Source organism: Salminus brasiliensis, chromosome 15, assembly GCF_030463535.1.
Source record: "Salminus brasiliensis chromosome 15, fSalBra1.hap2, whole genome shotgun sequence".
Taxonomy (NCBI): Eukaryota; Metazoa; Chordata; class Actinopteri; order Characiformes; family Bryconidae; genus Salminus; species Salminus brasiliensis.
This window is the reverse complement of record NC_132892.1, coordinates 26,136,810-26,162,441: the sequence shown is the minus strand read 5'-3', so window position 1 is coordinate 26,162,441 and position 25,632 is coordinate 26,136,810. Positions and strand designations below refer to the sequence as shown.

At 40.1% G+C, this 25,632-nt stretch overlaps 1 protein-coding gene across 1 annotated transcript in view; it reads right to left on the bottom strand.

The window, feature by feature from the left end:
* Positions 1-25,632, bottom strand: part of prkx (protein kinase X-linked) — a 57,059-nt gene that overhangs the window by 15,223 nt on the left and 16,204 nt on the right. Inside the window, exons 2-4 of the mRNA XM_072657353.1 lie at positions 22,926-23,094; positions 20,553-20,816; positions 9,266-9,385 (exon numbers count right to left, since the gene is read on the bottom strand). Coding sequence (XP_072513454.1) covers positions 9,266-9,385; positions 20,553-20,816; positions 22,926-23,094 — 553 coding nt within the window. The remainder of the gene's footprint in view (positions 1-9,265; positions 9,386-20,552; positions 20,817-22,925; positions 23,095-25,632) is intronic.

Below are 25,632 nucleotides of genomic sequence, written 5' to 3'. Positions count from 1 at the left end.
GGTAATAACTATTAATGACTGGCTTGTACTGGTTGTTTAAATGTTTCGTTTTATAACAAAGTGTGCAAAAAAAAGTGCTCTATACAAAAAAAAGTAAGACGACATCAGTAAGCGTCATGGTAGCGGTGCTCTCTATTGCCAATACCGATACTGTGTGTAAGTGCTAGTATCGGTGGCAACACCGATACAGTCATCAATGCAACACTAGTTTTTGTCTTTCGTTTGTAACAACATAGGCAACTGAAGCTAGTGCTAGAATACTCGTTATCGAGAGCTTTCTGTGCAACATTTACAGTAAATATATTTTAAACGCATCACATTGATTTGTGACTTTACTTGCAAGAAGGTTTAGAAATATGCATGTTTAAAAGCTAAAACTCCCAAAAGGCCCAGTCTCTTGCCTTCTTTCTCAAAACCTTAACTTGGTTGGAGGTCTATGATTATCTGCATACTTCTGTTTCAGCACAATATCAACAGGCTTCATTAGAGTTGACAAATGCTCACATTTGGGTGGAGGGAGGGGGGGGTTATGCTAGGCTCAGATTTCTTTGTGCGTCTGTAGTGAACATCTTTTTCCCCCCCTGCACTCCTTGCGCTGTTTGCCAATCATCATCTCCATCCCGTACCCAGCCGAGCAGTTTGCTATTTGCACGGATATTAACTTAGCTCAGTGCCTATACAGATTTTCCTATGTTGTGTTTGCAGCCAGCTTTCTTTACTTTTACCACAGAGGGTTCAATGCTTCTTCTGGTAGCTGTACACTACATGTATGTAACGTATTTTGTACTTTTTGTATGTTTTCCTCAGTAAACTTAAGCCTAACTCTATGAATTAAGGAATAAGGGACTGAAATCATGTTATTTGGTATATTCTCAAGCCAATGACTTTAAACATGAGTTTAGAAATGCAAAAACCACAAAGCACCAAAGGACCGGTTTTAATATTTCATACTTTTTTCTCCTGCTTAAAAAAAGGCAGGAAAAAAACATACAAAAACAGAACGCATAAAAGAGTTTCAATATTCAATAAAAAAAACATACAAAAACGGAAAGCATAAAATACTTGTTTTAATATTTTATATTTTGAAAAAAGAACCAAAAAAAGTTTGAAACAGAAAGCATAAAAAATGTTCATGTTTGGTACAGAAAATAGAGTACAAAAATGGAAAATCACAGAAAATGTGTTTGATTATTTTGTACTTTGAAAAAAGGGGCAGAAAACGGAAACGTAAAAGACTCGTTTTCATATTTTGGTGAAATTTCAGAAGGTAAAAATGCATAAAATACTTAATTTTCTTGATTTTTGACAGAGAATTATCTCCCATGTGGGACACAGTATTGCTATCCATTTAGCCATTCATTTATTCATTTTTTTTTAAGTATTGTGTAAAATCCTACATAGGTTTTTGTATTGAACAGTAGCGAAGTTGAGACAAGACCTAGACAATAAGAGAGTGACAAAAGATTTTAGCTTAACCATGCAGATGTTTGTTGATGTAGTTACATTAGTGCTACTGTAACGTAGCCTGCATTCGCACAGAAGCTGCCTATGATGAATGTGAACAGCTGTGCTGTGCTCTCATAGAAGAGACAAGAACAAAACAGAAAAACAGTGTCCTCCTTACCTCAGGAATGAGACAAGACCAAGTCAAAATAAAGCTGAGACTCGGCCGAGACCATTCAGTCTTAAGACTGGACTTCAACACTACAAAACTATTTCACAGTCACTGCAATACCCAAAACGTTCAGCACATTTAATGACCACATCACATAGCCTGTAATGGACTGCAGTACCATATCAAAGCAAACTCTTAGCACCAAGCCTTTACTGACAAGTCATATCTCATACAGTACTACATTTCTGAACAAGTCTTACGTCATGCTCATTATCACCCCACTCTTTAGAACCCAGATGCTGGATGGTCGTAAAGAACAGAGCACTGGTTGACATTCTGGAGGCTGGCCTGGACAGAGCTAACTCAGACGCAGACTCGACATAGAGGTATTCTGGAGCTAATCAGTGGATTTTTCCATAGTGAAGCCTTGGTCTGGAGAATTCAATTTCCTTCAGAGTTCAAAGAGGAAGCAATGCCCATCCGCTCTTACAGTGGGGGGAATACATTAGCTCTGGTCCTGGCTATGATCCTGCGTGGAAGTCACTGACATACATACACACATGAACAGATGGCAATAAGTTTGCTCACATGCCCTCTGCCCTCACATGTGACCTTCTGGAGGATTTTTGTTAAGGGTGGTGGGTGATGTGCAAGAGGTTAGCATCATGGCATCTAAAAGCCTTTTCACAGCACACAGCCTGAATTGTGTGATACTCAGTTTTGTGAGGTAGTTTGGAATAGCTGGAACAGACAAAAAAATAGGCCTCATTCTCCAATATCTTCCTAACAAACTAAAGTAGTTCTTGAAAAAAGTTCTAACCAAAAGTCTACATAAGATTCATGATGTGTTTTTAAACCACAGAATTGTTCATAGCTCACAGCTCAGCTCTTATAATTAAGGATCCCACTCTCCTCATCAATTGAACAAATCCCAAATAAGAAAACACTGGTGAATGTCAGAATATTCATGGATATTAAGAACAGTTGGTGGAGGCCCAATGTTTTGGTTAATGTCTGAAGAAAAAGCTATTTTTATTAAATGCTAAAAAGCTATTTAATATTTAAAGGCCAATACATACCGAACCCTGGGGGAAATAAACAATATTTGGACCCAATTTTTACCAGCCACCCCCCCCCCCCAAAAAAAAAAAAGTACAATAAGATTTTGTAGAGGTTCTCACATAACAACCGAGACATTAAGTAGCTGGGCAAAATGGTGAAAATACTATATCACGATAAGACCTTTTACAATACACAATATTTATCATGATACATGTAATGAAAGACTAAATACATCAGTAGCGAATGTGCTGCTCTTTATCTAATTAAGCCAGTCTAATTACACTGTTGATAATGAAACTTGCAGTTGATCAGTGTTTATTAAGCAGTAACATTATCCTCTATATGTTTAAGAAAGCACATTGTAAAAAAAAATATAAAATATCATATTGCCCAGCTCTAGTTGTGTCCCAAAAGTTGAATTAAACTTCTGCTCTGTTGATCCACAATCTTCTAAAACTTGCCAATATTTACTGAGGCCATGAGCAATAGATCAGGCAAAACCAAGAAAGCAGGCAGGAAAATTAAGATGTTTCATGGTACTTGGTATTTGGATGCTGTCCTACCACCTTATTCAGGAGAGTAAACTTCATAAGCGCTTTCTCTCCAGCTTGGATTGTGAGCTCTTTCTGGAGCTTTGTGCATGACGAAGACTGATCAACTTCTGATTAACAGTCCTGTTGGTTTACAGTGGATCTCGCCAGGCTGAGACACAAGTGAGACAACTATGACTGAAAAATAGAACATCACGGTTGGCGTGCAAGACCTTGTCAGTTGTACAGGTGTTTTGCAGGTGAATGTATTTTTAGACATTCAAGTAAACTGCAGCAGTGTGGTTATAGAGGGGAAACAAGACTGAATTCGATTCAACCCTGTAACAAACCTAGCCTGCAACAGCGCATACTCACACTGTGCGCGTAATGTAAGCTGTGTTATTCTTCTGTGGGATAGTAAGAGTTCAAGTAGTTTGATGCTTTTAAATGCTTTAGATATTAATTTAAAAATAGCTCATTTAAAACATAGTTTTTTAGTCATAATATCGCTATTAGGCTTGAATAGACACTCAAATTCTAGTAATGGTACTGTAAGAAAAGAAGAAAGTAGCTGGTTAGATATCAGCCAGTAATAAGAGGTAATATGACTATGTTCTTATGCAGTTACTATACACTAGTATTTTTTGTCTGCATTTGCAGTTGTTCTAGAAGTACTGATGAGATCCTTCATGAACTCAGGAAAGTGTACTGTAGTGTAATTTATCACTCAGGACGTGCTACTGTTTTCCCCACAAAGCTACATTGCTATGCAGGGCCTTTGAAAAAGCAGGCAAGGGACACTGGAGCTCTATAAGCCACAGAGGCTTGAAGAAGCCTATAGTGTGTGCGAGAGTGTGTGTGTGTGTGTGTGTGTGTGTGTGTGTAGGCAAGGAGAAAAAAGGGGAAGCAGCATGTGTGTGTGTTCTAAAGGACTGGAAAAAAGCAGAAGGCCAAGAGTGGGTCCCCCTCTCTCTCTCTTTTAGAACTGAACACTTCTAAAGCGGTGAAGAGCCAGGGTGGGTCACATTTTCCACTACGCAGCCGTCTATGAGAAGCTGTATGGTACATTTAGAGCAGAAACAGGGCAGGTAGGGGATACAAATGAGAATCTGAAGCTACTGCTGTAAAGACATGTGATCGGTGTTAGAAACAACTCAAAACTAAACCACTCAAAACTTAAAACAGATGTTAGGCAGATTAATGCTTTTTCAAAACAATAGCTGTTCGTCGATATTGTGTGGATATTTCATATAAATCAATAAACAAATGGTCAAAAGCTTGTTCTAGTAACAGAAAATAACTCACAGTCACCGTTGTTGGCGAGGACAAAAGCATGGAAGTAACCCCATATTAATTATTTCTCACTTGCAGCTCACTGAAGTAGGAGAAGAGAAATTGACGGTTTATGAAGCATTTCAAACCAAACCAAACTTCTCACAAAGTCAATTTAGAGGTTCATATTTTTATTATACATTCCATTACTTTTGTTAAATGTCATATAGTTTCTTTCTTTTTTTTTTTTTAGCTGCCACTGCTGTTCCCGTTTCTACATCTATTTATCTATCTATCCATCTAGTTATCCATTTGTCCAGGAGTCTATCCAACCATCTATCCAACCATCGGTCTATCATCCATCAGTCTATCCATCATCTATCCATCCATCCATCAGTCTACCCATTATCTTTCTATCTATCCATTCATCCATCCATCCATCCATCTGTCTACCCATCATCTATCCATCCATCCATCCGTCTACCTATTATCTATCCATCCATCCATCCATCCATCTGTCTACCCATTATCTATCTATCCATCCATCCATCAGTCTATCTATCCATCTGTCTACCCATTATCTTTCTATCTATCCATTCATCCATCCATCCATCTGTCTACCCATCATCTATCCATCCATCCATCCGTCTACCTATTATCTATCTATCCATCCATCCATCCGTCTACCCATTATCTATCTATCCATCCATCTGTCTACCCATTATCTATCTATCCATCCATCTGTCTACCCATTATCTATACATCCATCCATCTGTCTACCCATTATCTATCCATCCATCCATCTGTCTACCCATTATCTATACATCCATCCATCTGTCTACCCATTATCTATACATCCATCCATCTGTCTACCCATTATCTATCCATCCATCCATCTGTCTACCCATTATCTATCTATCCATCCATCTGTCTACCCATTATCTATCCATCCATCTGTCTACCCATTATCTATCTATCCATCCATCTGTCTACCCATTATCTATCTATCCATCCATCCATCTGTCTACCCATTATCTATCTATCCATCCATCTGTCTACCCATTATCTATCTATCCATCCATCCGTCTACCCATTATCTATCCATCCATCCATCTGTCTACCCATTATCTATCCATCCATCCATCTGTCTACCCATTATCTATCCATCCATCCATCTGTCTACCCATTATCTATCTATCCATCCATCCATCCGTCTACCTATTATCTATCTATCATCCATCCATCCATCTACCTATTCTCTATCTATCCATCCATCCATCTGTCTACCCATTATCTATCCATCCATCCATCTGTCTACCCATTATCTATACATCCATCCATCTGTCTACCCATTATCTATCCATCCATCCATCTGTCTACCCATTATCTATCTATCCATCCATCCATCCGTCTACCTATTATCTATCTATCCATCCATCCATCCATCTACCTATTCTCTATCTATCCATCCATCCATCTGTCTACCCATTATCTATCTATCCATCCATCTGTCTACCCATTATCTATCTATCCATCCATCCATCTGTCTACCCATTATCTATCCATCCATCCATCTGTCTACCCATTATCTATCTATCCATCCATCTGTCTACCTATTATCTATCTATCCATCCATCCATCCATCTGTCTACCCATTATCTATCTATCCATCCATCTGTCTACCCATTATCTATCTATCCATCCATCCATCTGTCTACCCATTATCTATCCATCCATCCGTCTATCTATCCATCTGTCTACCCATTATCTTTCTATCTATCCATTCATCCATCCATCCATCTGTCTACCCATCATCTATCCATCCATCCATCTGTCTACCCATTATCTATCTATCCATCCATCCATCCGTCTACCCATTATCTATCTATCCATCCATCCATCTGTCTATCCATTATCTATCCATCCATCCATCTGTCTACCCATTATCTATCTATCCATCCATCCATCTGTCTATCCATTATCTATCTATCCATCCATCCATCTGTCTACCCATTATCTATCCATCCATCCATCTGTCTATCCATTATCTATCTATCCATCCATCTGTCTACCCATTATCTATACATCCATCCATCTGTCTATCCATTATCTATCTATCCATCCATCCATCTGTCTACCCATTATCTATCCATCCATCCATCTGTCTACCCATTATCTATCCATCAATCCATCTGTCTACCCATTATCTAGCCATCCATCCATCTGTCTACCCATTATCTATCCATCCATCCATCTGTCTACCCATTATCTATCTATCCATCCATCTGTCTACCCATTATCTATACATCCATCCATCCGTCTACCTATTATCTATCTATCTATCTATCTATCTATCTATCTATCTATCTATCTATCCATCCATCTGTCTACCCATTATCTATCCATCAATCCATCTGTCTACCCATTATCTATCCATCCATCCATCCATCTGCCTACCCATTATCTATCCATCCATCCATCTGTCTACCCATTATCTATCTATCCATCCATCTGTCTACCCATTATCTATCCATCCATCCATCTGTCTACCCATTATCTATCTATCCATCCATCCATCCGTCTACCTATTATCTATCTATCCATCCATCTGTCTACCCATTATCTATCTATCCATCCATCTGTCTACCCATTATCTATACATCCATCCATCTGTCTACCCATTATCTATCCATCCATCCATCCGTCTACCTATTATCTATCTATCCATCCATCCATCCGTCTACCCATCTATTTATGCATCCATCATCCATTTATCCATCTATCTACCTATCTATCCCTCTATACATCTACTCATCCATCCATTCATCCATTTTAGGTATACCATGGTATTAACATTAATTATCATACCGTGTACAGTTGCTTAATACTGGTACAGAAAAAAGCAACCAAATTCAAAACGCAAAACAATCCCACCAATTTTCATGATAATAATAATAATAATAAAAAAAAAACAATCAATGGATGAATGGAAGAAAATAATCATCAGATTAATCCATACTGAAAATGCTCCTTATCTGGAAATAATAAATGTTTACTGCCTTGCTCATCCTGTCCTATAAGAACAGCAAGTCGAATGTGGACTGCATCTTGCTCTCCCTATGTAATACTCTTCATCTTTTAATTGAATCTCTGCTCTGTGTATTCTGTGGACGTCAGGAGAGAAGTAAATGAACAATTTAGCCACGTAGATCACAGCAGTATGAGGTTATCAATGACGAATAAACAGTGGCACAAGCAGTCATTCCAGTGTTGCTTCAGAAACCTTAGCTTGAGAAACTCATTGTTTTGTTATGCTTTGCTATGATACTAAGATATTATTATATATCAGAAGGATGTGAGCAGCATTACGTAGTTACACACAGTTTCCCCTCACATAATAAGCAATGTGCCACTAGTATCAAGGCTTCCAATGGCTTCCTCAGAAATCACAGCACATTATTTTGTTTATACAATTGATTCTACAGCCTTGATGGACAGTTATCTTCAGCTTACAAAAACTTCAGATTTAAAATCATCTGCTGTGATTTGCCAGGCTGATATATTTTTGGACACAGGATATGGCTGTGTTTTCTCAACGAATTATTACCATCTCAAGAAAAGTGTAGTCCTTTTGAGCAACGGTATAACAGTCGGGTAATTTGTCTTCATAATGGCATATTGAAGCTTCTCCAAACAGAGAAAAGCACTAGCACTGCTGGGCTAGCCAGCTGAACAATCAGAAATGAAAGGTTTGTGTTGTGAAAGCTTGCACGGTGGGGATCAATATTCCCTGTGGATGGTTATGGGTGTATTTAGGGGTCAAGTTAAAAAAAATAAAAAAACAACATCAACAACAACATTAGCAACAACAACAACAACAAAATCAAGATGAGCAACTATTACAACCAGGCAAAACTGGAGGCAGGCTAATACTTTGTCAAAATGTGGACAATAGAGTAGATATGTGTATATTATTCCATTTATTTACAACAATAACAACTGTAAGTTTATTCCTTTGATATGTATGAGATACAATATGTTATAATCATCCCAATTAACCACTCAAATGACATGAATAAGGCTGTACTGTAATATAGTGACTAAACAATACATTGTGCAGTCCTAACATGAACCTGGACTAATGTGTCAACCGACTTCCAGTCTGACCAGTTCCAGCCAAGTGCTGCCCTCTAGTGCTGAAACACTGCCAGTTCATCCTTTTTCAGTGCCACTTGGATGTGGACGGTTGCGTGAATTGAGCGGAGGAGGTAGACAAAGCACCACCACAGCAGCAAAGCTCAAGCTTTCCTGCTGCATCAAGCTCTAACCTACGCTCTTAAAAGTAAAGGTCCTTCAAAAGGTCCTTAATACAGATGCAGGTGCCTAAAGAACCTTTTAAAGTTTTCTTTCTAATTAAGTGAATCTGGCTCCTCAGGGCCCCCAGTGTAAATCTACAGAGTGTGTCTTATGAATATCTTCTGGTTCCCTCAGGTTTATGTCAGCATAGCCCTGATCAATCACAAGGCTAACATGGCTCCACTTTCTCTCAGAGTCTGAGCAACCTGGAGATCTAAAGCTAAAGCCCCGTCCTCCCTGACGTCCAGCACCCGTCGCTGGCACCCTGCTTCAGGTTCCGCTAAGGACAATCCGCTAGTCTACTTGTTGAACGGGTTCTTTGAAGGGACTTACAGAGGAGAATCCCAAATGCCAATTGACAATAAAACTTAGTGCCCAGCTTAACTGTCTTTGTCTTAATGTGTGGAAACCCAGTACTGAAATGTCTTACCCAGCAAGCATCTCAAAGATCAGGACACCCAGAGCCCACCAGTCCACCGCCCGACCATGGCCTTTACTCTGGATGACCTCTGGTGCAAGGTACTCAGGAGTGCCGCAAAGAGTCCACGTCCTGGAGAGAGGGGAGAGAGGGGTCAGAAAGAGAGTGTCATCAATTACTCAGTAAAAGCTATTTGTCAGCTAAACTGTGCTAAATATGGATCCAAACAACTGAATCCAAGTTCCTAGTTTTCCAAAGGGACACGTTTGTAGAAATGCGTTACCAGCGTGCGGCCTGAGCTTTCAAAGACTCAGGCCTGATCACTATAGGCACCAGCAGGTGTGTTGAGATGTCTGTGGATGTCTGCATTACAGCACAAAGGTAGCACAAAGTGATTAGGGAGGAAAAAATGCTTTGGTATTGCTTTAATCTTTTCGGTGGGGAAATTCGTCTGTAGATTGTAGGGCAGAAGTAATTGAGGTGTAAAACACCCTGAAATAAGATGTGGAGAGCAATGACAGGTATTGGGTGGGAGACATCCTCCCTTCACAGATGAAAACTTTGCCATGCGTCCATACGCATTTCCAGACATCTCAAATGCAGCTTGAACCCACAAGCTTCTCGATTGCGCTCCCACATGCTCTTATCATGTCCACATTTCGGCTGAGCTGAAGCCTGCAGATAACTTACCAGCTTGACTCAGCCTGAACAGCTTAATTACTGTTTACATCCACACGAGTGCTCTCACAAAGCCCCATCACACGATCCTGTCAGTTTGAGTGACAGTGGAGGAGGCTGTAATTCCACCAAAGCACAAAAACAAGGTGATAGCTCCTGCGCCCCACTACCGATCACCCTCCCAGCTATCGGTGTTGGATCGTCAAGCCTGATGGCTCCAAGAAAGTTACATTATCAAAATACTGCCTCTTGTGTACAAGGCTGTTTCAGTGTCATGCAAATGTTTGTGTAGCCCTGCCAATTTGAATGCAGTTATACTTAAGTCACATAAAAAGTCTGCATACATAAATAAAAAATGAAAAGTTTAGATACCCTTTAAGCTGTTTCAAGTTTCAGAACTTGATTTCCTAGGCCTTAACTAGGTCATTAGGACTGGTAAGGCAGGTCAAGAAGTGCCATTGGGAATCAGCTTCAAGCTTGCAGTGCACCAGTCGACTAGTTGAACTGGTTCTTTGACAGGATTTGCAGAGTGTGCACATGGCAATGCAACCTGGCAGTGCCCTGCTTGGCTGTCTTTGCCTTAGAGTGTGGAAGTAAACCCAGTATTGAAATATCTTACCCAGCAAGCAAAACATCTGCAGGAAGGCTTAGCTGGAACAGGAGTGGTGCACTATTCTACTGTGCAGCATTGCTTGCACAAACATTATGAGCCATCAGAAGGTAACCCTTTCTTTTTGCTATAAAAATAAACCACTTATGCAATTTAGCCAGAGGCCCCCAAACAGCTGTATATGATAATACCTTTAAAACAGTTGGAACTGAAATAGCAATCAATTAGCATGTCCCAATGCCCATAATGATAACTGCTGCTTTTATTACTGTGACTAATAATGAACAGCCAACAAAAGGACTAATATTTAAAATAATCAAATGCAACATATGGATAAAAATAAAGTAAAATCCAAAGTAAAAGAAGCTTCGCATTTCCACCCTGCCTCCAGCCACCTTATGTTACACATATAGCACATGCCCAGCTATAGAGACAAAGTCAAGTGCCTCTAGTTACATGAGGGGGCCGCAAAACAGGGTTAGGTAAAGCGATAGCGCTCCACTAGCTTGCGAAGTCTGAAGGCAGGTCGATCGGCGTGTCTGGAGGCCCGTGCAGAGATCAGATGACCGGCCTTGTGATATAGCCGAGCTTGCTGGGATTCTGAGATGCTGAGAAACACACTGCGGCTATTGCCATTCCATTTCAAAAACAAGATCCTTCATGCTTTGTTTACGGTTTATAAACAGCATATGTAAGCATATGGTTGTGACATGGTCGCTACTGTAGATAGATTTTCAACCTATTGATCATTCATATTGATTGAGACATCATCTTTTGGGTTACAGGAGCAAGCAGCTGAAGCAACAGTGAGCCTTAGACAGTTTGAGAGAACAGATATGAACAGCTCATCGCTTCTGAATATAAACACATAAATAAATGTTATTTATATTTTGTTGGATAAATATGTAGAGGATTAGAACTCTCTATAAATATGCCTGGATTATTAGCTAGCTTTGTAGGCTAGTTAGGAGCATATTCTGAGCATTTGGTAATGTTTTAAATGGTAGCTAGCTTAATAGCAGTGAACAATGTAGTAAAATCTTTGAGACTGAGAAAAAGGAGTGGGAAATATGACAATATTGTATTATTATCATCATTCATTTTGTTGCTGTGATGAGGAATATGCATTTCTTACATAATACTCCTTCTCTTGTGACAACCACACACCTAAAAAGTCATGGGCTGCATCCCAACGGTGTACTACATACTAATGCTGATAGGTTAATACTATATACTAGAGCTGGGCAATATGACAATATTTTATTGTATTGTGATAAAATTTGTTATCATGATAACAATAAGCTTTTCTAAGCATATGGAGGATACTGTTAATGCTTAATAAATACTGATCAGCTGCAGGTTTCATTACTAACAGTGTGATTAGACTGGTTTAATTAGATAAAGTGCAGCAGATATTGAATAAAAATCACTGTAACGGGAGAGTATGTGAACACTACTGATATTTTTAGTCTGTGATTACATGTATTGTGATAAATATTGTGCATCATGAAAAAGTCTTTAAATATCATGATATATTATTTTTACCATATCGCCCAACCCTACTATATATACCAATCTTAATAGTAATCTATAGACCAGTTTTCTACAAATAGGAAGTAATAAATTGTTGCTATACCAACATACGTAACTGCAAGTTCACCAGCCGCTGTTGCAGCTACACTTGCATCGTTATCCGTCATTTCTTGTAATAACTGTTCCAGTAGCAGTAACATGAGTAGCTCCTCCCTTTCCGTTTTGCATTTGACTGTGGGATAATAGTGCCCATCATAACCACGCCCTAAAACAGACCGGTTCTGAGTACATAGCTTAGATATTTGAGTCTACTCAAACTTGGACACTTTTATCTATACTACATACTTTATCCTTAGTAATTAGTCCACAATTGGGACGCACCCATGGTTCTCGTGACGCTCAATAACTGCACGGCATGCTTTCCCCACATTGTGACCAATCAGTGGGTCAGGACCCACAGTTTTTGGTGTCCATTTCTAGTCATGCGTATGCTGTTCAGTATTCGAAATCCCCTCGGAAAGTCTTTTTTAAATTGGGTTATTTGCAAAATGCTAACTGGTGGGCCAAAATGCTAACTATATGTGTCCATTGCTTGTTAGCTACATTAGCCTAATGTCTTGGTGCTCTCACTTTTCTTTTAGGGCTGTGTTTTGTTCTCTTAGCTGTGGGAGTGTCCAGACGCAGACAGCAGAGATGCTAGCCTTCGCTAAAAGGAGCACTCGCGTAGTTGCTGTGGTGACAGTAATTTGGCGTTCAGAGGAATGGTCTGCTGGGAAAGATTTGCTCTCTCCTCTTTCTCTCTCGCTCTCTCTCCATCACACACTCTTGGATCAATCTGCTACTTTTATTTCTGTTCTTTGTAACAGGCTGGATTAGTCAGCCATGTCCTGGTGATGACTCCAGAGTAATAGCTTTGGTGTTGTTTTTCCAGTGAGCTGTTATTGCTGCACTCCTTATCAAGATGTTCAAAGTTGCATTCTCCTCGGCAGACATTTTTGAAGGGTGCTATTATTATGACCCAAATGTAGGAAGCTGCACTCTGGGTAAAAGAAGATACTTTCACCCTGTCACTTTCAGAGTAAATTAGGTACAAACAAAAATGGAGAAAGAAAGATATCTAAATAGTACAAGAGAAACATATCACCGCTGTCACACAAAAACCTCATATCTTCAGAATGGCAACTTTACAACCCTTTTAACATTTAAAGGAAGTAAATATGGAGCATTTCTGTTGATTTGTTCATAAAATTTTGACACAATCCCATTCCAATCACGTCATAAAGTGAAAAACAAAGGCACAAAGTTGACAAAGTGACAGCAACTAATGGGCTCTGAGTGGCTCAGCTGCCTAAGGCCAGGGCCAGGAGGGTTGCGAGTTTAAATCCCGAGAGCTATGTCGCTTTACCATCCATGGCCGGAGTCTGAGAGAGCACAGTTGGGGTGAATAGATGGCACTCTCTTCTCTCATCACTCTTAAGCAATGTCGTCCTGAACAGTCTGTTAGCTGGTGCGGTGGAGCTGGAGACCCAGCGCTTTCCTCCAAGCGTGTTGGCTGCCTGGCAATGTCACGTTAATAGCAATTGGAAAAGAGGCAGTAGAGCTGGTTTTACATGTACCTGAATGCATATGGTCTCACAAGGGGTCTGAGGATCTCATCTCGGTACCTAATGGCAGTCAGGCTACCTCTGGCGAGCACATGATATGCCACCACACACCATTACTGACCCACTGCCAAACCGGTCATGCTGAAGGATGTTGCAGGCAGCAGATCGCTCTCCACGGCGTCTCCAGACTCGATCACGTCTGTCACATGTGCTCAGTGAAAGCATAGGTACTGAGAAGTGGTCTGTGGTCCCCACCTGCAGAACCACTCCTTTAATTGCCAATAATTTCCACCTGTTGTCTATTCCATTTGCACAAAAGCATGTGAAATTGATTGTCAATCAGTGTTGCTTCCTAAGTGGACAGTTTGATTTCACAGAAGTTTGATTTACTTGGAGTCATATTGTGTTGTTTAAGTGTTCCCTTTATTTTTTTGAGCAGTGTACATACACACACACAATTTTTAGCCTATTCAAACTAGCTGAGGTTTTTCTTGGGTACATAGCAAAGCACTTCTGTAAGTTGCTCTGGATGTAAGAGCGTCTGCTAAATGCTCTGGATGTAAGAGCGTCTGCTAAATGTTAAATGTAAAATAAAACAAAATAAGCAATATAACCATGACAAACTCTTCATGCAGTGCATTCAAATTAAAACTGATATGACCTTTAGCCTCTTTGAATTGAATTGTTGAAAATTTGTGTACAGTGGCATTCAAATATTTAGGCACCTTTAGTTCAAAGTTCAGCAAATTCAATAACCTGTCTGCAGTAACAACACTCATCATTTCAACAGTAATCAAACTTAACAGCTAAACAGCAATAGGCTAATCTGACAATTATATGCAAATGCATTCATGGCATGCTGGTTTGTGCCCTTTAGTATAGATGCACTGGGGAACAAAATGTCCTGTACACTATACAAACAAAAGTACTGGGACCTGCTTGTTCTGCTTGTTACTTCTGAAATCAGAGGTATAAAACAATCTTGCATTTGTTGCTTTTTGTTGCAATAAGTATCTCAACTGTCCAGGAAAGAAGATTTGATTGCATTTAGTGACAAGAGCAAATGTCACTAAAGTGAAAGGTCAAAATGTTGGATGATCATCACCTCAACTCATCCCAAAAGTATTGAATTGAGCACTAACCAGATAACCCAGTTCCAATGCTCCAGAGCTTAATGCTGGGGGCTATACACCCCTCTAGCCCACACCTAGCATTAGGCATGATGCCAAAAGGTTCATGTTCATCTGCTCTAGAGTTCTATTCTATTGGCAGTACTTCTCTCCATGGACTAGACATCTGTGTCAAAAATAGTATCCAAGTGCTTTTATTAGAAGGGGTGTCCAAAAACATTTGGACATGTGATGTAAGTTTTTGTCATTTAAATGATACCTACATGATACTTTTTGTTTTGAGTTTGATGTAAGGAAAATATTGCTTTCCATGATATGGATGCTAGAAGTCATCCAGCTCTCTGCTTGTGAAATAACCCCATGTGAACTTCTCATCTGACAGGCTTTATTACTACTATCCCAGCTCCCGGTCGCAACACAAAAACAATACTTTCTCCAAATCTAAATCCCCATCGCAAGCGTTCAGTAATTACAGGCCGTTGCCGACAGCAGCTGGTTCGGAACTCCTCTCGCAATGATGAAGGTGATGGGGAAGGTGAAGGAAACACTTATTTATCAACCCCATCATCAGTGGAGTGCTTCGGATCAGCCCGTCTGACACACAACCCTCGCTTCCACCCGCTGGGCCTTTCTCCATGACTAAAAAATACGACGAGGAACCTGCAATCCATCACCTGTCGTCTCAGACTAATGAGCCCTCATCTGCACAAGCCAGGCAGTACCGGTGCACTTGAGAAATAACAACTCGTCCAGTCTGAACAGGTGTGGTGGACAGCACCTCTTAACCCTCCTTAGTCCAGGTCCACAAAAAAATCTTACATTTCGCTTATTTTGAAAGCCTAATATAGATAATCTGTGACGACTGACCTATTGAGACCCTATCGAAATCCTGGAAATTAAACTTGCAGGGATGAAAAGTCCCCTCAACTTCCCCTCAAAACTGAGCAAATCTTATTTGCAGCTTGAGGAAACATTTGGTGGAGCTGATTGCTGCTAAAGAGGATCTACAGGTTATTCATTTAAAGTGGTCACTTACTTTTTCTAGCCTGCACTGTGGAAGTTTTTTGGTCATTCTAGAAGGTTCATTTACTTCCTCGTGCAAAAACATTATCACACTTATACTTATCACACTGTTCATTAGTAGAAAAGAGGAATAGAGGATTGAGGAATTGTGGAATATCTATTATTGTGTTTATTGTATTGTGGAAGTTTTTTATTTACCTTCTTTATAGTTTTACATTGGGATGAATATAAAACACTTAGAAAGGCAAACTGAAAGCTATCCAGGCAGAATATAAATCAAACGTAAATCCAATTAAATAACTAAGTTTGCAAGTAGAGATAATCATATAATGAAAATTAAACGCAAGACAAACTGACAATGCTAACTCTAGCTTAGTGTTAACTAAGTCTATTTGAGAAAGGAAAAATACCTAATTACTAATAAAATGGTCTTTTCTTGAACTGTTATTCAGCTGCTTATAAAGATGTCCGCTGGTGCCTTCTGAGGGACAAATGTAATTACATTCTGAAAGAAAATTAGCACTGACGTAAATATGACCATTCAATTAGGCTAGGGCTGCACAACATATCAAACATGTCATGCTACAACTTTTTTGCTTCTTGACATAAAAATTAAAATTTGCATCAACCTAATTTGCATGACCTACCAACCAGAGGCAGATTATAACTGCCCAATATCATTTATTTTACTCCAATAGAGGGCATTATTAATATCATGTCATATTTAATCATAGACATCTGGTGAAATCTGATAAATTCTTATTCATTTTTTTATATCACAATATATATGATAGAAAAAAATGCAATGTCAGTTTTTCCTATATTGTGCAGCCTTAGCTGGGACCAATGTTAACTACAGACATGGGTGTACATCAATCCAAGGTTAGACAAATGGTCTCCAAATGGAGAAAAGTTAAGTGTGGTCATCCGGTAAAGAATCACTCCAAGATCACTCCATCACTCCAATCTTAAGCTGCTAGATAAAAAAATTGAACATTTTATTAGTATTTAGGACCCTCCACTTTCTCATGTAGGCTCCTAAGGTTAACAATGAACTGGGACCAGTATTAACTAAAAGACCTGGGTGTCCATCAACCCCCAGGTTACACAAACTGTTGTTACACAAACTGGCTACAAATAGAGGCACATCTAGGGCTGTCGCTACATTTACATTTACAGCATTTAGACGACGCTCTTATCCAGAGCAACTTACAAAGTGCTTCACTATTTACCCAAGATTAACCTCAGCTAGGCCTAAAATTCAAAGATATCTCTAAGCTTAGACACTAAACACAAGTCAACATGGGGACCATAATACTCTACTATTCGCCTAGTACTCTCAGAAGAGGTGGGTTTTCAGTCTGCGTTTCGGTGCCTGGACTGTTGTCTTCCGTGGATCTTAAAGAATGGAAGGTCAAGCCGAGCCAAACTTGAAGCTGGAAGGGCTCTTGGGGCAGATCGTATTTTGACCATTGCCATCAAGTACGGAGGGGCTGGTCCATTCTTGGCTTTGAAGGCCAGCGTAAGGTTCTTGAATCTGATGCAGGCAGCAGCTACAGGAAGCCAGGGAAGAGTACGCAGCAAAAAAGTGACATGGCTGAATTTAGGAACATTGAAGACGACCCGTGCCGCTGCCTTTTCTACTCTCCCAAGCAACGGACATCCTTTAAAGATCACTCCAAAAGCAGCACAACTGGAACTTAGGACCTCCTCCTAACCTTCTCCTTTCTTGTGCAGACTCCCAAGTATTAACACTGAGCTGGAACCAGTGTTCATTTTCCTTATCCATCACCTTCAGAGATGATGAAACTGGAAACTGGTCCCAAACCAGCATTAGCAGAACAGCTGCAATTACATGTGCTGACCAGTGGGTGGCAGTGTGGACACATGGCATTTCCACCCACCGTCTCCCCTCTCTCCAGTAAATAAGCCAGAACGGCCCGCTTGCAGGGGCAGTTGTCTTCCCCCATTGCATTGGGAGGCATTTTTTCCTCTTTTTATATTGCTTTCCATTTATATAAGTGGGTCAGTTGCACATCAGAGAGCTTCCCACTCCAGATCTATTTCTCTGCCCCGCCCGCCCGCGCGAGAGAGGGAGAAATGTAATCGTAGCCCATTATGTTTACATGTCACAGGGGTCAGGTTGTGCTCCGTCTGCACTTGCGAGAGAGAGAGAGAGAACGAGAGCGCTCCGAAACACTGCAGTACTCTCCGCACTGCAGATAACACACACTCACACATCTCTCCCTTGCTGCTTCTTCTTCTTCTTCTTTTTTTTAAAAACTTGAGCGATACTAACTGGGGCCACTTCTGGTGGGGTTTTCAATTTCGCCAAGGTTACTCCGAAAATTGGTCCGAGTGTTGCTCATTCGAAATGAAAAACCACCTTCGCTGATGCACCGTGGGCAAAGCGAGCCGGTTATTTGCTTAGAAAGCCTCACAACACACAGAAAACACAAACCTCATTACTTGTAGTTGCGTATGCAGATAGCTATTCATCTTCTGCTAATAAAGACACCTACAAGCATGGGATGGTAATGGCTGTTTGGCCCTGAGGCGCCTCTGTACCCTTTTCTTTGTTTATTCATTAAAGTGCTTTGATTGAAATTCCTCAAACTAGCAACTTCTTACAGGCATGCTGCGTTTCTTTGTTTTGCGCTGGAAAAGAAACAAAGCTATAAGCTATATATGAAAAATAACATGCATACCTGTCTACACTATCAGTCAGCTTCAAGGACAGGAATGGCAGATGTCTAAAACACAGCCGTCCCTGCCACTAGGGTTGGCGGTCTCCAGTGTTTTCGTAGTAAGTCATACCGTCTCAAAGTATCCCTGCGATCTATGCGGTATTACTGGGGGCAGGGAGTAGTGAAAGCTGCGGGAGTAGATCAGATGGCCCTGGCTTCTGTACAATCTGCGTTATTTAACACCGAAAAAATGATACAATTCAAATGCCAGTTTGCTCACATGGTCACAGGCTAATTGAACATTGTGGACACTGAATAAACCATCAGTCTGACCATTACAAATGTTAAACTGATCTGAATCAGGAGAGATAAGCAGGTTAGCATTAACGTATATAGTCCCCGTATAACGTATATTAATAACGTATTAAATGCCTCTCTAAGGCGGGAGCTTGCATTTTTTTTATTCCATCCAAGCGACTGGCTAAGAGAGAGCGAGCGAAAATGTGTGATACGTGGACATTTTTTGGCATGGTGTTGGATGTAGCCCACTTACTAAGCTAGTCTTTGCTTAGCTAGCACAAGCTCAGCTACAGATCCACCCAGTATCAGACAGCCCAGAACTGTTGCTGAGGAGCGTTGACAATAAAAAACTGAGAAAGCAAAGTTGAGCGACTGCTGGTGGAGTAACAGAAAGGCAAGAGGAGACGGGTCCTGCCACAGTTGGACTCATAGCAGACCAGCACACCATAGCACAGACAGTATTCCAGCGAAAAGAGGCTTAAATCACACACGTTTAGAGGATGAAGCCTCATATCTGCCAACACAACGTTGAGTGAATGGTCTTAGGAGTGTTTTCCATTGTTTTCAGGCACATTTAGTAAACTGGTTCATCCAGGTTTGCTTGCTTTCCCATTTCAAGCATCGGTTGCTAAATGTTCAACTACTGTAGTTTCCGCCTGTTTTCAGAGCGTGACATCAGCAATCAGTGTGATCCCACCGCACCCCCACCCTGTGGCCAACTTAAATGCACATGAATGAATACGTTATTTTGCTGGTGTACTAGAAACACACAGAACAGAGGTATGATACATCAGACGCGCCATAATTACAAAATACTGTCTTCTTTTGGCGATACCATCATATATTGTATATTCACAGGTAGGGTAATATCTTAAGACAGCCCAGCACTACATGTGGATTAGTCAATCAGATGACTGTAATGAGCTCAACACTGTGGTAGGCATCACATAACCACTATATTGCAGTATTACGGTTATGGTCACAGCCCTACCTGCTGTGTGGTCTTAGATATCTTGGGGAAACAAGCAAGAAAGCCTTCAAGCCATTAGAGAATTAGGAGTTGAAGAAGATTTAACCTCGAAACTCTACAGTTTTTATTTTCATCTAGTATCGGCAGTTTGACATTGTTCCATTGGTTCTGAAAGCAAGACTGACCACAACTTCTCACTACATTCAACTAGAGCTGCAACAGCTAATCAATCCTATCAATAACAACAGTAATAAATCTTACCTGACAGAAGGAAAAGAAAAAAAAAAACACTTTCAGCAGAGGCGGTGTAGGTTTGTGTACAACCCAAAAAGTCAAAAATATGGAAACACTTCTGAAGTAAAAACTGCAGTGTAACATGAACATGAATGTTTGACATTTCTCACTGCAGGGCTCTCATTGTGGTATAGCTGCTCTTTATGCTGTCTGCCACAAGATGCAGAATGTCCTTGAGCTGAATAAACCTTCTATTGAGACCACATTTGTATTTGAGAGTATAAGAGGGTTTATGGTCTGAATTGGATGAAAAGTTACTGTTGAATGTCTTTTAGCTTTTTTCCATGATTTGACATCTTTTAAAAAGGAAAGCAAATGGAATGGAAAAGTCAGTGAAGATGTGAACCAGAATGAAAACCTGTGATAAAAGATGTAATTCAATGATTAGGCGAATAAAGTAAAGTGTAGGGTGTCTAAGAGTTAACAGTGACTTTACAATCTTTGGAATTCTAAGAGCCAAGTTAACTTACCGATCTGAGAGTTTCTTAGCGAAGCCGAAGTCTGTGAGACGGATGTGTCCTTCTCTGTCCAGCAGAATGTTCTCGGGTTTCAGGTCCCTGTAGACGATTTCTTTGGAGTGCAGGTACTCGATTGCGCACACGATCTCTGCAGAGTAGAAAAGGCCTGTGCTGTTACTGAAGCGGCCGCGGCCGCGCAGGTAGCTGAAGAGCTCGCCGCCCGGCACGTAGTCCATCAGCATGTAAAGTAAGCGCTCGTCATGGTGAGTCCAAAACCTGCGGACAGCATCTTTTGTTAACCGTCATATACCATCCAGAAATCAGTACATACACTTAATAGTCACTTTATTAGCTACCCCTACTGTAACCTGTAATAATTTATATAAACAAACACACACTGTCACTCCTTGTATATATCTATTTTCAACAGTTTTCATTTAACTCACAACAGTTATTTGATTGTCTTACGTCAACGTCAATGGTCATGATGGACAGACCAAACAGAAACGCTCCAAAATGACTTGGAATTAAAAATAGACTACCACTGAAAGTTCAGAAGTTAGTCTAAGGGCCCAATGGTAATTGTTAGTTAGAGTGGTATAAAGCAGAAACTACTTTGTCTGGAGAGATGGAGCGCCATCAAAAAAACATTGCAATGTGCTGGAGTGGCGTTTGAGATCGAGAACTAATTGTGGCTAAATGCAATCAAATTCTCACAGAAACGTTCCCAGAAACTCCTTATTAAATCACTTGGCTTTGACAAACACATCGTATGAACAGATGTCTACAAACTTTTAGACATACGGTAATACACACCGAGCTGTGGCAGCCTGTTAGGCAGTTTATTTATTGTACCTCACTTCAAGGTTAACATTCTGAATAAAGAAGATAAATGTATAGGTAAAGAATTCACCACAGATTTTGCCCACTCAGTCTAATGCATCTGGTACATGCATTATTAATACAGGTAGAGAACTGCACTGTATTCAAGTAGAACCGTCTTCGTCTAATGGTTTTGTGCACAGTATTTACAGCATCTATAAGGATAAACAGTAAACCTCTGCTGAAAAAGGCACTAAACTTCAATATATTTCCCAATATTAGTATTAGGGAATTATTTTTCAATAATTCCCTAATACTCAGAAACATAATAAAACTGTGCATTTAACTCAAGTCAAAAATGTAATAAAAGTAAAGAAATTTAAAGTAAATCAAAGTAATTTAATAAGAAATTACAAATGATCAACCTGACATTATGAAAAAAAATATCTGAATAATGTGATAAGGTATTAAATTACTGGTATAAATAGCATTACACTCATAATCAAGACTCACATTACATCATTAGGCAAGGTATTACATTATCAGCCTTAATTACATATTTGATCTTTTTTTAAGTGCACAATTTTATTACCTTTCAGAGTGTTATTACATTATTGGGAAATTATTAAAATATGAAGTGCTATACACACACACACACACACACACACACACACACACACAGTGCCAATCACGTCGGGCATGGATTACACCACTCTCTTGAGTTCCACTCTATTTTAGCCCACTCTTCCACTAACTAGAGATGCATGTTTCCGCTAGACTTCAAGTGTGCCTAATTTAGCCCTTCACCTGCTGATCGAAAACTGAGTGCTCAGTCATGGGATACTGGAGTTGGACCCATGCACCTATGCTGTGTTATGCTCAGACATGAAGTATAAAGTTAATAAAAATGTTGGCTTAACGTTGGACAAGAATCATGATTGACTGATAAGCCTTAAGTGACTGGATTGGTGTCGTAATTAAGGCAAGAAAATCTGTAACCAATCATTACAGAAAAAATATGCATGTGAACGCTGAGCTTATGCTCATGAAGTCACCTAAAATGAAGTATGAAAGAACTATAAGGGTGGTCATTTTTCTTAGCTAGCTGGATTTGTAATATGATGAGTTTGGGTTGTTTTTAATTGAGAAGTGGTGAAAATTGAATAAAATAAACAAATAATGAAGTCTAGACTCTAACGGCTGTTCAAAGTGATTTAAAGGAGTGGACTGCTTGTTAAATGGCTGCAAGCCTAGTTATTAATGTGTCAACCAAAGCTGGAGCAATTACCGATATTGAATCAAAGCTGTTCAGCCAGTGGGTGTCCTGGCCAATTTCGTTAATGATGGTACAAGGGGTAGATATAGGAGATGTGTCATTACCTGTGGTCATTACCTGTGGTCTGCTCATTAAATGCTTTACCCAAGTTAAAATTACAGGCTAAAACCTGCAGACCCACAGGACAAATATAATATCTGATGCAAGATATTTCCTGGGGTTGTCTGTGTCCAAATGCGTAAATGAAGAGGATGTGTGTTTGCTAGTTTAGGAAGGAACCCACTCACAGCGTGATGAGGAAGGGATGGTTCACCTCCGTCAGAACCTCCTTCTCATTATGAACGTGCTGCTCCTGCTTTAATCGGATCACATCAGGGATCTTCATGGCTTTCAGGGCAAAGAAGCCCCTTGTCTTCTTGTCCTTCACCAGAAATACCCTGCCAAACGTCCCCGTACCTGTTTAAAGGGACAGAAGAACAAGAAATGCCATTAGAAGAGCCTAACTCATGTACCTATAAACCCTTCTATCTTCCCAACAGATTTAGAAGCTGTGTGCCATCATGTTTCTATCACTATGAAAATGAAGCTCCATGCTGTCTTTATTTCTGGATGCACTGTAATATTTTCTGGGCAAGTGTATGCACATTCAGAGCGTAATTCATATCAGTAAGGGTTATTATTGATGTGTTTTCTTTAATTATTAACATTAAATATAAAAAATAATTATATTGTTAAGTACTTTCATCAAAGGTAACTGAAGTATGGGATATACTGTATTCCTATTTGTACGTACATCTTATGAAAGAAAAAATACTGTCTGGCTTTTACTTTTTTTGGCTTAGAGTTCAAATCCCGAGGCGTACTGCTTTGCCATCAGTGGCCAGAGTCCGAGAGGGCACAATAGGCCGAGCTCTCTCACCTCATCACTATTAAAGCGATGTTGGCTGGCACAGGTGTCTATTAGCTTGTGCGGTGGAGCCGGGGACCAGGCGCTTTCCTTTGAGCCTGTCAGCATTGGTGGCAGTTGGAAAAGAGGTAGTGGCTGGCTTCATATGTATCGGAGGAGACGTGTTAAGTAAAGGTGCATGTATTTGTCACTGTACACTGTACAGCGAAATGTGTCCTCCGCATTTAACCCATCTTGGGTGGTAGTGAACACACACACACACACACACACACACACACACACTAGTAAACTAGGGGCAGTGAGTGCACACACACCCAGAGCGGAGGGCAGCCAACTCCAGCACCCGGGGAGCAGAGAGGGCTCAAGGGCCCAACAGTGGCAGCTTGCCAAGCCTTGGAATCGACCCCACAACCCTGTTATCGATAGCCCGGCACTCTAACCGCTGAGCCACCACTGCCCGTTAGTTCTTACCCTCCTAGTGTCGGGAGCATTGGGCGAAGTGCAAAGGGGAGTTACATATGGGTGGGTTAATTGGCAGTACCACATTGGGAGAAAAAAGGGAGGAATTTGACAACCAATTAAAACACTGTACATATCATAATAAATATGACAGCGCTAAGAAAACTTTTTTTATTGAGTGTGCTCAATTTATATTATTTAAATGTTCAAATGGTTTTACACGAACAAAATATTACACTGACATGTAAAGTTCATGTTAATTTTGATACAATAGTTATTGTGATTTTTTTAAAACTCCTATGTAAGAAATGTAGACATCTGAATCATGTACATTTTTTAAGCTGAGACTAAAAGACAGAATGATTCACTTTCAGCCTCAGTGAATGGTAAAGGACGGGAAAAGTGACCCATCAAATGATGGATCCGTAATGGTGCTATAACATCCTTGCTGGGCATAAAATTTGACCATCCACATTATCTTATTCCCAGAATAAAGTCAATAGCCTATCTCTAATGGATCTTTTTCTGCTGGATAGAAAGAGGATACTCCTATATATTAATCACTGAAAAGGCCCGGACTCAGAGCCCGCCATGATTAAAGTCAAATAAACCAATCCCAAACGCTGAACCATTAGCTAAATCCCACACCCACGGATGGGTCAAACATTTCAGACAAGCGCAAAAGCTTAAAACCACACCAGAAGTCCCAGCAAATATGGATTCAGTAATGGGAGCACTCAACAGGCTCTTGATGAATTCAAAACTGCCTCTCTATTTGTCAGACACTGTACTACACTGGGTGTAAAAGCCATTAGCCCTTGCCCTAAAAGTGTGCTATATGTCATCGCAGAGCTTGTGCTTGTCTTTGGTTTCAATTATCTGCCAGATGTCACTGCAACATGAGTGCTTAGGCAGAAAAAAATGTAGCAGTCCTCTCTGTTTACATCATGTTTCCTCACAGAAAAACAGACATCGTTATTTTCTTCCTCCTTACTGCATGCTGATTTTACCACCGACATGGCTTCAAGTCCAGGGGGTGGTTACATTTAGATTAAAAATGTTAATATGGTGAATGATGAATAAAAAACTAGCTAGCATGAGGTCAAACAACGCTGATTTTGTTAACTACAAGCACCGCTAGCCTTCACTCCAGCCTTGAGCCAGTAATAGGATCCACTTATTCAAATACTCATGTGGAATAAAACCATGGTTTCCCTCTGCTTTACATTTTATTTGACAATGATGAAGATCCAATAAACCCGCTGTCAGCTTCAGAGCTAGGAATTGTGTAAAATTAGCAGAAGGAAGAGTGTTGCTGTTATTATCACTACTATTATACATTGCCGTTTTTCAATTATCACATTGTATCTTGGGATAAAATCTCTTACCATTGGCTTTCACTGAAAGTTAAGCCCAGTAAAATTACAAATTTGGAAACAGTTCAGTAAAAGTTGCAGTTACAGAATACAAGCATCTTAAACTTGGTAATGAAATCGTAATGAATCCAGTCATTAAGAACAGCACTCTGAATGACTTTACTGTGCTGTGCTCTCTGTACCTGCTTAGCTTAGCCTGAAATTATGAGAAGTGATACACGGCAGTTTTATTTGCTGTGTGAAACCTGACGC